Below are 14,268 nucleotides of genomic sequence, written 5' to 3'. Positions count from 1 at the left end.
ACTAACAAAAAACAGGGAACTCAGAAACACTTAAGTAGATAAATTAAAGAACACCCACACAACAATACCGAGCTCATGCCAAAGGAGGGTTTACAACAGAACTCAATCTAACATTAGTCCTTCCCAACAGTTACTGAGAAGGCAGGCATACCACAAACAGGAGACAGTCAAAGACTCTACCTCTTATACAAAGTGAATTCAAAGTGAACACAAAAGGCTAGAATCCTCAAAAAAATGACTATAATATCACAACAATGCCATCCTATGCTGGCTTTAGAGAAATAATAGTAACAACAGATACAGTGACTAAATAACTCTCTCCTCAAGAGCTGGAAGTGATACTATGGTTGGCTTCTACACTCCAGGGAATAGATAACAGTAGATATGGCTGGAATAGGAACCAAGCCCAGAATTTTGGTGGAAAGGGTCTAAGAAGACTGCCAACTATTCATCTACTGCAAAAAATAAAGATAAAATTATGCTTAGAGACAGTGGGGAATAATGAAAACTGTAGGGGACATGGAACAAGGAAACTTGGCTTTGAATGCCACTTTGTCACTTCCTCATTTTATTACTATGGGACAACTCATTTAACCTCTCTGAACTTCAATTGTCGTACATGTAAAAAAGTATGGTAACCATAGTACTCAGCTCACAAGGCTGTTGTGACAATCAAACGAGACAAAATTAAAACGCCTTCTCAATGCTAGCGATTGTATCACTATGTGATGTTATATCATGCTGTCAATCACACTTGTTTATATGATACATACTTTAAAGACTGAGAAACATACTTTTCATATAGCAAAGAGTAAGTGTAAAAGAAAGCAATGAAATGAAACAACAAAAGAGAAACAAAAACCCAAAACTAATAGGAAGACATGCTAAGTACTTCCTGCCCCTTTCCTGATTACCCGCCACAGCATACATTTATTTTTTACCTTAATTTCTATTCTTGCTCTGTGAGGAAAGAGTTGTCCAATCATGGAAAAGTCAGTTCCTACCATGCTGATGGCTAAGAAGAACATGTCTGTTTCTATTAAAACAAAGTTTCAGAAAAATTTCAAATTAACTTCAATATCTGAAAGTAGAAAAGTTATAGATAATAAATATGTATACAATATTAGTGCATTTATATAAATTTAGATAATGCTTTAATGCTTTCTGCCTCAAGTTCATAATATCAGTGGTCATAGAAAGTAGCTGACATAAAATAAAAATCACATACAAGTATATATCATTTTATAGAACATTCAAAAAAATCTCATTATATAGAAATGAAAAATATTTCCAACATGTCATTACAGTGGAATTAGCTTAAATACAACTTAAAATAAAGATAGTAACCAAGCAAGAAATACATAGAACTTAATATAAGGTCGACTACAAGAAAATTTTTGCAGAAATAAAGGAAGAACTAAACAATTCCTTAGTTAAGCAAAGCCAATATAATAAAAACTAAAGACGATAAAATGCAAGAAGTATTTAGTAAATGCAAGGCATTGTGGTAGGTGTCAGTATTTAAAACAAAAAACAAAATAAAACCAAAAAACTTTTACTGCCCTACAGGAGGATTCTTGTAGGTCATGTTACATGACCTAAATCTTAAATAAAGCCAGGGATTCTAAAAGGTGAAGGTAAGAAGGAAGACCATTCCAGGCCATGAATAAAGCCTGTGTAAAGGCACAAAGATAAGGGATGAAATGTCTTGGACAGGAAAAAACAAGTAAGCCAAACTGGCTGAAATATACAGGACATGGGGAGTAATGAGAAATCAATCCTGAAACAGTGGCTAGAGTCCGATTACAAAGAACTTTAATGACAAAATTTCTCTCTTATCCTAGAGGAAACTGAAAGACACTCGAGCTTCCTAAGCAAAGCTGTGCTTCAGTCACACTTGTGCTTTAGGAATGTTTTAGCAGCTATGTGGCAATTAGTCTGGAGAAGGAAGTGATAGTCAGCAGTGATACTAAATAGGTGGAGAGCCTGAACTAAAGCAGCTGTGGTGTTAATGGAAAGAAAGGGACAAAAACCAGATCTGGGCAGATCTTGACCAAATGGGAGGGAGAATCATTCCCAAATTTCAAATTATACCATATGGACATAATTACCAAAACTAAGTTTTATGAGATTTTTAAAGAGATAAGTGAAACATGTTGAAAATACTAAGACTGCAAGCTCCTCCATTAGACTACAAGAATACACTGTCTTTAACCTTTCTTTATATCACCAGTACTTAACACAGTGCCTGGCGTGTAGTATCCTCTTAATAAATGCTTCTTTGATTGATTACTAAGCAAAAACCAGGTGCATACAGTAGTCTAAAGTTTGTCCCCCCAAATTTGGTTGAATAATAATCTACCCAGTGTTTTATGATCTAGATACAGCAAAAATATCACAATTAAAAATGGACCAGTGATAGAAATATTTCTTAAAAATTAAAGGACAAGGGATATTGATATGCTTTACAAGGAAAAGGATAAATTCTTAATAAATCATGTCCTGAAAAATTTATGGGAAATAAGTTTGCAGAAAATGTTATCAATACAAACACAAAAATCAAAAGGTTTTTTGTACAACAAAAAGAAGTTCATCCAGAAGTTTCCTGGAAACAAAACAAGGCGGAGAAGGGGAAACTTCAGCAAGGGATGACAAACATCTAACATACAAAATTTATAAGGCACTGACACAAATTTATCAGAGTAAAAGCAATTTTTTAAAATTAAAATGTGGTCAAAAGATATGAAGAATCAATTACAATTAAAAATCCTATCATATCAAAAATCACAACAAGAAATCTCCAAATCCTATTAAGGGGGCCAACAATTCTGGACAGCGATTTGGAATTATGCTAAGAAAGCATACGCTTTGATCCAGATATCTAAAAATAGGCATGTTGCCAAAAGGGTTGAAAAAACCCATCCTCAACAAAATATTTATAGCAGTACCTTTTGTCACATCAAACAACTGGAAACGAAGCAAATACCTATTATGGGACAAGGGGGAAAATGACTATCAAACCATGGTATGTAAATAAAATGGATTATTACTGCACTGTAAGAAATAATGACCATAAAGAATGTAAAGATTTCTATCAGTTGATACAAAATGAAGTACATTACCTGAGTTATAACACAGAGTTAGCTAGGTAGTACAATAACTTATTAATTCATCAGTATATGAATAAAAACATACACACAGAGAGAAATGATTTGGGACCAGAATTAAATAACATCTGGATTACAATGACAAAACTGCACCACACTTTCAACAATCCTGAAGTGTCCCTACCACAAAAACCCATCTTTTAACTCCAATATTCTTCCTGTGGTGGGTGTAAATTAAAGTACACAACTATATAGAAAAAAAATCACTATTACTGCAACCTGAAGGGCCATGGAGCTACATGGTAAATATGAGTGGGCTGCAGCATATTAACTAGTGATTACTTAAATAGGACAAATCAAGTAAGATATATCAAGAACAATGTCATAAAAAGTATCTAAAAACCAAAAACAAGCATAACATGCAATGGGGATACATTAGAACCTTTTCCAATAAATAAGAGTGAAACAAGGATGCCCATTCTCCTCACTATTATTTGACACAGTTCTGAAAATGCTAACAAGAGCAATATGAGAAGAAAGAGAAGAGAAAGAAATTAAAGGAGTAAAGACAGGCAAAGAGGAAATAGAACTATCCTATTTTCTAATATGATGGTTTAGTTAGAAAACCCAAAGGAATAAGCAAAAATACTCACTGAGACAATGAATAGCTTCAGCAAAGTTGTGAGCTCCAAAACAAATAGCATTTCTACATAATAATAGCAAAATCTAAGTGGCAATAATAGAACAGGAAATCCCATTCCAAATTACTACAAAATGCAAGAAATATCTAAAGACCAACCTACCAAAATAAATAAAAGATCAATAGACCAGGCAAGGGAGAATCACAAACAATAGCACTTAAATAACCTATTGAAAAACAAATTATTTAGCAAAGAACTTTATATGTGACAAATACATGAGAAAACTAGAAAGTAGTGTGACAGAAACACTTTTAGGACCAACATTTTACATTATGTTTCACAATATATTCTAAATGGATTTTGTTGTTGTTGATCAGTCATTTCAGTCATGTCCAATTCGTCATAACCCCATTTGGGATTTTCTTGGCAGTGATACTGGAGTGGCTTGCTGTTTCCTTCTCCAGCTCATTTTACAGATGAGGAAACTGAGGCAAATGGTTACGTGATTTGGTCAGGTTCACCAACTTATAAGCATCTGTGGCCAGATTTGAATTCAGGAAGATGAATCTTCCTGACTCCAGATCTAGCACCCTATCCATTGAGCCACCTACCTGCCCTAATACATGACCTTACTGTAAAAGATAAGAAAAATTAGAAGAAAAGCAAATTATATATCTCTGACAGGAGATATCTTCTTAACTAAACAAGGGATAGAGGAAATTACAAAAGATAAAAGAAATCTTTGATTATATAAAGCTAAGAAGCTTCTACACAGTCAAAACTATGCTAAGGGAAGGGTAAGATCTTTATACAGAATTTCTCTGATAAGGATTTGGTATCCATAATATGTAAACAATAGATATCTATAGAACTCCAAAACCTATTCCCCAACAAATAAGTGGCCAAAAGATTTCAACAAACAGTTCTCAAAAGAATTGCAAAGTATTAACAACCATATAAAGTCACTAATAAGAGAAATGCAAATCAAAAAAACCTACCAATTGGCAAAAATGACAAAAACCAGGAATAGTCAAAGTTTGAGGGTCCATAGAAAGGCTGTTGGAGCTTTAAATCAGTATAATCATTTTGGAAAGCAATTTGGAATTATGAAAATAAAGTGACTAAAAAGTCCATGCCTTTGGACTCAGAAATTCCACAAACAGGCTTATATGTCAAGAAGACCAGTGATAAAAAATCCATATACACCAAATCATTTATAGCAGCACTGTTTGTGACAGCAAAGAATTGGAAACAAAGTAGATACCCATCAATAGAGAAATGGCTAAACAAACTGTGGTGAGTAAATGTAATGAAATATTACTACTCTGTAAGAAATGACAAATATGAGGAATACAGAAAAAAGCATGGAAAGATCTACATTTGATGCAAAGGGAAGTAAGCAAAGCCAAGAAAATAATATGCACAAAGATTACAATATAAATGTTAAGAACCACCAATAAATGAATGTTCTAAAATTAAAGAGTTATGAGAAGGCACCTCTCTTCCACCTCTACAAAAGGGTAGTAGGTCTACAAGTGTGATAAACTGCACATATTTTCCAACTTTTTTAAGATGACTTTTTTCCTCTAGTCTTTAAACATATTATTTGTTATATGTGATGGCTTTCAGGAGGTGGGGAGTGGGGTGGACATACTAGGGAAAATTTTGGTCATGTAAAAAAAAAAAATCAATAAAAGTTTATTTGGAAAGTATCAAGGATATGTATGATCAGAAAAGCAAATGTGTTTATAGATTCTATAACATTACCCTCTCCTAGTCCATTCTGACCTCACTTAACTACTCCTTCTCTATCTTCTTGAATAGATCATCATTGATGTCCTACCCCTATGTATACTTATAAGTCAGGTCTCCAATCTGAGACCTCGTTTTCTCTTTTTATTTCCTCTGCCTTGCCTGGGTGATATAATCAGCTCTGATGGAGTAAATGATCATCTTTATGAAGATAACGCCTACAATTTACATTTCCTGCCCTTGTTCTCCTTCCTGAGCTCTGGTCCTAAATCACCAACTGCTTTCTCAATACTATCACCCCAGTGACCCATATGCATCTCCAATTCAATATGTCCAAAGTAGATAACATTACCTCCCCCTCAAAATTCCCTTCTGTTCATAACTTTCATATTCTTCCAGTTACCCAGGTTCTCAATCTCAGAGTCATTTTTAACTCTTTATTTCTCCCTTATCTCCCACAGTCAATTTGTCAAATTTTGTCAATTTTATTTCCACATTTCCATTCCCATTATGGCTCTAAAATTCAGTCAGTCATTTCTGCCCTGACCTACTACAATAGTTCCTAACTTGTCCCCCTGTTTCTAGTCACATGCCTTTTCCAAACTAATCTCCACAGAAGATGCCAAATTGACACTGCTAAAGCACCAATGTTATTCCCACTCACTCTATGCTCCAGTCAAACTGGCCTAATTACTGTTCTCCACATCCAACACTCTATCTCTCTCACCAATATCTTTGCTCAAGGTGTGCACTATGCTCTTCTTCTTCTACTGTGTCTCTTTAAGGTCTCTTCCTTCAAAGGTCAGGTAAGTGCCTTCTCTTACATAAGACCTTCTCTCATCTCCCAGATGATCAGATTCTCTCCCTTCAAAAATATATTTTCATTTTGAAAATACTTCATATATATATATTTTAATCTAGTCACCTGTGCTTGCTACAGTGGATAGAGCATTGGATTTGGAGTCTGGAATATTTGGGTTCAAATCCTGCCTCAGACACCTACAAGCTGTATAATGCTAAGCAAATCACTTAACTACTGGCTTCAGTTTTCTTATCTGTAAAGTAAAACGGCTGGATTCAATGTCCTCTAAGGTCACTCCCATCCCAAAATCTATAATTCTATGATCCAATGACCTAATATTTCCAAAAAGTGCTTAGCACAGTGCCTGGCACACAGTAGGTGCTATGTAAATGTTTACTCCTTATTCCCCTCCCCACCTGGATGAACAATTTTGTTTGTCCTCTTAGAGCCTGACACAGTGTCTGGCACAGAACAGGTATGCAATAAGTATTTGCTGAGAAGATTTAAAGTGACCATACTATCTGCTATAATAATAACCACAAAATGTTTTTTACAAAAACCTAGGAGAAAGTCCTGTTTTCACTATATTGAACTGATCCACTCCAATAGATTTATCAGAGGACATGGTTGTAAATTACCCAGGAAAAGCACAATAGAGTTATAATCTACACTGGTGAGGGCATAACCACATCAGCAAGCGCAGAGGATAATCTGTTATAAATCAAAACAGTCTATGGAAATAATTTTGTTCCAGAGAACTTTTCGATAAAACTGTTTATTTGAGAGCAGGGGTTCTTCATCTTTAAGTATCATGAACTGACATTGGTGCCTGAAACACATTAGCTTATTTTAAGCTATTCATTCTACAATAATAAACAATGGTGAAATGAAAGACAAGTTATTACCAACTCACAAGTACAAACTTTAATTAGGGAGTTGAACTTACATGAAGAATTTAAACAGGCCCATCAAAAGCAAAACTACAAATTACCAAAAAATTTTTATAGATCTAGAATAAATAATATCAGAATTCATCTGGAAGAACAAAAGGTCCAGAATATCAAGGGAATTAGATGAAAAGAAATGCTAGGAAAGGTGACCTGGCCATACCAGATCTTAAATTATATTGTAAAGCAGCAATCATCAAAACCATAAGGTACTGGCTAAGAAATAAAGGGGTAGATCAGTGGAATAGGATGGATATATGACACAGAAGTCAATGACTATAGTACTCTACTGTTCAAAAAACCCAGGTACCAGCTTCTGGGATAAGAATTCACTGTTTGACAAAAACTCCTAGGAAAACTAGAAAATAAGTATGGCAGAAACTGGGCATAGACCAATGCCTGATACCATATACCAGAATAAAGTCCAAATGCGTAAATGATCTAGGTATAAAAGCTAATACTGTAAACAAATTAGGGGAGCAAGGAATAGTTTATTTGTCAGACTTATGGAGAATGGAGGAATTTATGACCCAACAAGAGACAGAGCATTATGAAATGCAAAATGGGTAATTTCGATTATATTAAATTGAAAAGTTTTTGCATAAAGCCAATGCAACCAAGATGAGGATGGAAGCAGAAAACTGGGAAAGAATTTTTACACCCAGTGTCTCTCATAAAGGACCCATTTTTAAAATATATAGAGGACTGAGTCAAATTTACAAGAATATAAGTCATTCCCCAATTGATAAATGGTCATAGGATATGAACAGGCAGTTTTCAGAGGAAGAAATGAAAGCAATCTATAGTCATATGAAAAAATGCTCTAAATCACTATTAGAGAGATGCAAATCAAAACAACTCTGAGGTACCATATCATACCTATCAGATTGGCTAACATGAAAAACAGGAAAATGATAAATTTTGGAGAGGATGTGGGAGAGCTGGAACACTAATTCATTGTTCGTGGAGCTGTGAACTGATCCAAGCTCCCTCAGTTGGAGAGTAATTTGGAACTATGTCTAAAGGGCTATAAAAATGTGCATACCCTTTGACCCAGCAATATCACTTCTAGGGCTGTATCCCAAAGAGATCATAAAAATGGGAAAAGGACCCACATGTACAAAAAGATTCACAGCAGCTCTTTCTGGTAGCCAAGAACTGGAAATTGAGAGAATGCCCATCAACTGGGGAATGGCAGAGCAAGCTGTAGTATATGAATGTATGGAGTACTATTGTGCTATAAGAAATGGATTTCAGAAACACCTGGATAGACTTAAATGAACTGATGCTGAATGAAGTGAGCAGAACAAGGAGAACATTATAGACAGTAACAGCCACAGTGTGTGAGGACTGTTTTTGACAGACTTAGTCTTCCACAGCAATGCAACGACCTAAAACATTTTCAAAGGACTTATGATGCAAAATATCATCACACATCTGGAGAAAGAACTATGGAGTTGGAGTGTAGAATGAGGCAGACTATTTTCTCTTGGGTTATGTTTGGTTTGGTTTAATTTTCCTCATGATTTCTCCCATTAGTTTTGATTCTTCTATGCAACATAACTAATTTGAAAATGTGTTTAATAAGAATGCATACGTACAGTACATATTAAGATTGCATACCACCTTGGGGAGGGAGGAGGAGAAAATTTAAACTTATGTAAGTAATTGTTGAAAACTGAAAATAAATAAATTAATAAATTTCAAAGAAAATAAAACTACAAGTAAAACACAATAGTAATTTTACCAAATGATCATCAAAAAATTCTACAAAAGAATAAGATATGTATTGCAGTCCTATCCTTACTCTCATTATTAATAACTCTTATCATCATAGTTTATACAGTTAGATATCACATTAAGAAGAGTTTCATACAAGCCCCTGTCAACTGAAATGGGACAATGATTACCTTTATTTGACCAAGGTTTAGAGTAATAATTTTTCCTAAAGCTGGAATACGTAGTTGTGGAACCTCTTTCAAAAATGGGATCATTTTCTTCAACAACACATGGGCCTTTCGTCCTTAAAACTTCTACAGTTAAACTGAAAGACAAAGCATTTTGAAAGACATGAAGAATACAATACTAAAAATGAGGTTACATTTTTTAATTACCATAACAGATTCCTTAAATGTGACTGCAATTTTTATTTTTTTATATTTATTCTCCTTATAGTTATTATGCATACCCTAACATATGACAAAGTTATCTGAGTAGTATATAAGAGTAAAGATTGTTTCATACATTGTATTCATATCTCGAGGGTCTACAAAGTATCTGGTACATAGCAGGCACTTAATACTTGGTGATTATATTAACATGGTTTAAAGAGATGCAGTAGTTTATATTATTAAGTATGAGAACAATCTGTAAAATAGTTCAAATTTCGTCAAAAGAAAAAATTATATTGTAAGAATCCATCATCATTTAACATATCATTCTCTCTCTACACACACACACACACACACACACACACACACACACACACACATGCACATTGTGTTCCTACAACGGAAGAACACCGTTCACAAAGCAATGAAAATTTTTAAAAAATAGTGCAGTACAAGACCCTTGTGTTCAATTAATTTTTATTTTTAATGATATTTTGAAATTTACTGGCATCTAATTTAATTATTGATTCTTAGAAAACAGTATTGCCAAACATTTATCATTGTGAATAATTATCAAAGTATTATGATCTTATACTGCATTATTTCATTTATTTTTCTTTTTTTACTATAGCAAGGCAAACAAAATATCACCATAAACAATAAAAGGTAAATTTCAAGATGCCAAAATTATGATAACTTATTTTTAAGCTTAAGAGTGTAAACAAAAAAAAATTAAGGCCATTGAACAAACTTGCCTCCAAAATCATAAAATGTGTATGCTCATTCACTTGTAAGGTTTATTAAAAGTGAATCTCTTGAAATTTCAATCATCTTAACTGACTGGATACATAGCAGCAATGAGGTCAAGTTTTTGAGTTCAGTTCCCCTCAAGGTGAGCAAATACAAAAATATTCTATTCCCCAGCCACAAACCCCACATACCCCAACACTAATCATGCAAATCTCCTTTCCTGATGACAAGACCAAACAGCATGTGAACAGTTCAGCACAAACACTAAGGCAAAAAAAAAGACCAACTGGATGGCTAATTAGTAATATCATCTTCGTGTATAAAAGATAACACAATTAAAATTATCAAAATGGTATATAAGTATATCCCAGTTGATACCAATAGCATTTGTACAAACTACACATTATGTAGATGAAAAAGCTGAAACACGGTGAGGTTAAGTGACAGTGGCCCATAATGATTTGACTAACTGGGTATAATTTCCAACAACACCAATTTTTCTCTTTCTTTACCTTTCTTCGTCCAGAATAATAGAGCCATCTTCTGCCACTTTAACACGAGGAACGAGTAAAGGGCCATCATTGCTCTCTTCCTCCATTTCTTCAACATCATCTTCACCATCAGGAGTATTTTTCTCTTCTTGACTAAAATATCCCGAAAGTAAAAACAGTTTAACTTAATTGTGGAAATAGCATTTCCTGATCAGTATGAACTTATAAAAATTATTACTAATGTCATCTTGTAGATGATATTGCTAGAAAGATTAAAAGTGCAATGTATTTCTAATAACATGATTTATAAAATACCCTCACATTGTACTATCATTAAACTTAGCCAGACAAGTGTTTTCCCAGTGGAAAAAGACAATTTGTCTTTTATGCACAGTCTTAACAGAAGTACTACTGTGAACTACCCTAGTAACTATGAAATGAACACAAGATGATTATCTAAATAGGGAGAGGGCATAGTAGGTGAGTGTTAAGGGTGTCAGGATATCAGGAAATTGCACAGCTTGTTGTATGAGCTTCAGGAAAACAGACACATAATGCACCATTGGTGGAACTGTGAAATGGTTCAGCCATTCTGGAAACCAATTTGTAACACAATACCAAAAGTGACAAAACTATGCTAACCTTTGGAATCAGCAATACCACTACTACTAGACAGTACCCCAAAGAGATCAAATAAAGAATAAAAAGACCTATATATATATGTGTGTGTGTGTGTCTGTGTGTGTGTGTGTGTGTGTGTGTGTGTGTGTGTACACAAAAATATTTACTGCAGTTCTTTCTATAGCGGAAAAGAGCTGGAAACTAAGATGTTCATCAATTGGGGAATGACTGAGAAAGCTATGTTATATGAATTAATGGAATTACTACTACGCCCTAAGAAATGGCAAAAGGCCAATTCAAAGAAATCAAGATTTGTATAAATTGATACAGAGTGAAGTGAGCAAAACCAGAAAACAATTTATACAATAATAATATTAAGACAAACGACTTTAAAAGACTTTAGACTCTGATCAATGCAATGACCAACCACGATTCCAGTATAACTCATGAGGAGGCACACCTTCTCTGACAGATATATTTATTCTAAAGGGGCAGATGTGGTCACTTGTGTATATTCGTTTTGCCTGACTGTGCTTATTTACTAAGAGTTTTTTTTCTTCCCCTCATGTTTTCAGGTGGAGGGAAGGGTTGAGGACAAAGGATTGATTAGCAATGAGGACACCAATAAAAAGGGGGTCACTGAAGCATATTTAACAGTGCACAGAAAAAAAGAAAGTTCAAAAGAAGCACAAAAGAGGCAGTTCTGAAAGTGATGTGTGGAAAACACCAAAAAACTGTGAGATGGAGGGAGATTCATGGTTTTACGTACAACCCTTTTTTGCATTCTGTTGTTTACTGTTGACATGAAATTTCAAACTTTAAAATAAAAGGAAGGAAGGAAATGAGATCTCCCAATAGTTCAGTCCACAATTATCCCTGATTAAGTGAAAAGATCTCCATTAGTCCTAAAGACCTCATCATGTTATAGCAATGACAGATTTTAAAGTCTATTACAGTGGACCACATAAACTTTGGTAGGCACTAACAAGCTAGAAAAATATGGGCCCAGTAACAAACTATTTCCATCACCTGAGGATGAAAACTACCTAAAGTTCAGATACATCACTGAGGTGATGAATGTTTTTGGCCACAGAAATTTTCAAAAGTTCTATTTGAAATTATAGAAAGATTGTGATTTATGTCAGTGGAAGGAATATTCATACTGATGAAATCACAGATAAGTAAGAGTGAACGGAACCAGTAACTCTTGTGTTAGGACTTGCTGCTCTATCTTTTGGGATGACTGTTTGGTAATTAGCTACCAAAAGCCAATGGAGAGATAATGGCTAAAAAGCAAATGCAAGAAAAATCCTGAAAAGCACTCTATGAAACTGTACAAAAAAATTTGCTGTTAACCCTCAATACTCCATCTTTTAATTCCCAAATTACCCTAAAATAAAAGCTTTAGTGTGAGCTAAATTTTAAATGCAAAATCATACAAATGGTTTTCCCATATCAATTTAAATGAATTATTATATTTGTTAATGATTCTATTAAGTAGAATCCAACCAACTATACTTGACTTTTAATAGTACCAAAATAATTCTTTTTAAAAGTACCAAAATAATTCTTTTTAAAAGTATATATAATAGAAGTTTTCACAATTAGAAATAGAAACTTACTCTTTGGTTTGCACTAGTGGTGTAGATTTTTCAGCTTTTGCTTCTTGTTCCAAAGAAGATCTATTAACCAATATATAACACAATACAATTTGAATACACAATTATTACTTCTAATTTCTTCTTTAAAAACCTGATATTTAATAGATCAACTTTAAGTCACTTGTCAAATCTGTCAATGAAAAAGATACAGCAATTGATACCTCTGTCAATGAAGAGAATGAGTCCCAAAGAGATGCTTTTTCAGACACTTTATTATTAGAAAATAATCTGTAGAAAACATAGACGCATGATCCAGGAGACTTTCAGTAACTTGCCCTCCTGGTATTTCTTTCCCTGCTTGCAAGGCAGGCTAGGGATTCCCTTGCCTTCTCAGTAAGTAATCCAAACTCTGTCTATATAGTGCAAGCCAGTCATGTGATAGCTGCATATGCCCTGTCTTAGAGTGATCCTTCCTAGCCATCAAAGTCATGACTCTCTGATGTCCCAAAATACGGTCTCCCTCTCAGCTATACCCTGGTTGCATCCCACCAGTAAGAAGTTTCAAACTGAGATCACAACACTCAGGCCAACTTTGTTAAAAAGATATTTGTTCCCAATAGAAATGTCACTGTATTTAATTATTCCAGGGCCAGTTTTAATGATGTATCCATTACTTCAGATTCAAGCTTAAAAATAAAGTTATAGTGCACATTGATATGCCAGTTTATGATTTATGAAGTGCTTTTCTCACAACTATGTGAGTACTTAAGATAAGAAAAGTGAGTCATGGAATAATTAAAGGATTTGCCTATAATCTCTTTCTTTAGTTAAGAAGAAACTAGGCCTTTGGTTACAGAAGATTGGTGTCAAACTTAGTTTCACAGAGTACCTCATGATAGCTAACAAAACCAGACAAACACTTTTAGTCTCAAAGGCATTAAGATTTGCTATAATTCTGTTCCTTTATAGTCAGGCACCACTAGCTAGCCTCCACCAAAGTTAATTACTAAAACTTCTTTTTTCCTTCATAACAATCTAGGTGAAAGAACTTAAATATGCTATAAAGACATGCCAAGGAATTTGAGTCCTTAGGTTGGGGAAGCTTTAAACAAATTCCTAGAAATAATGTTAAGATGATTAAACCAAATCAATGAAAATATAAAAACACGTAATTAGACTTACTTCATAGGATTGCTGTCCGGCAGGTAATATATCAAGTCTCTCATGGTCATTTTAGAACGGTCTGGTGGCATTTGGCTTTCATTTCCAGCATATTTGTTTTTCCATTGCTTCTATACATACACACAATTATTTAATATTATTTTATACATACAAATCTAAGGCATGCTGAAACACGGAATGTAATAGCCCACTGTCATTATCTACTTTCTCAACTGAAATTTCCTTAGAAATATCCCACCCCATATTTTAAGGAAAACATTATC

At 34.1% G+C, this 14,268-nt stretch overlaps 1 protein-coding gene across 6 annotated transcripts in view; it reads right to left on the bottom strand.

Moving 5' to 3' along the window:
• The window catches only part of BDP1 (BDP1 general transcription factor IIIB subunit), a 98,268-nt gene that overhangs the window by 66,892 nt on the left and 17,108 nt on the right, over positions 1-14,268 (bottom strand). For 5 of the 6 annotated variants that reach the window (XR_011966479.1, XM_072606291.1, XM_072606292.1 and 2 more), the window contains exons 3-7: positions 14,006-14,115; positions 12,845-12,904; positions 10,623-10,754; positions 9,160-9,293; positions 942-1,036 (exon numbers count right to left, since the gene is read on the bottom strand). Coding sequence is in view for 5 of the 6 variants with exons in the window: in XM_072606291.1 (XP_072462392.1) it covers positions 942-1,036; positions 9,160-9,293; positions 10,623-10,754; positions 12,845-12,904; positions 14,006-14,115 (531 nt within the window). In the remaining variant the exon portion in view is untranslated. The remainder of the gene's footprint in view (positions 1-941; positions 1,037-9,159; positions 9,294-10,622; positions 10,755-12,844; positions 12,905-14,005; positions 14,116-14,268) is intronic. The other variant, XM_072606288.1, reaches the window with a different exon arrangement.

The sequence above is a fragment of the Notamacropus eugenii genome, chromosome 4, assembly GCF_028372415.1.
Source record: "Notamacropus eugenii isolate mMacEug1 chromosome 4, mMacEug1.pri_v2, whole genome shotgun sequence".
NCBI classification, from domain to species: Eukaryota; Metazoa; Chordata; class Mammalia; order Diprotodontia; family Macropodidae; genus Notamacropus; species Notamacropus eugenii.
This window is presented reverse-complemented; position numbering and strand designations above follow the sequence as displayed.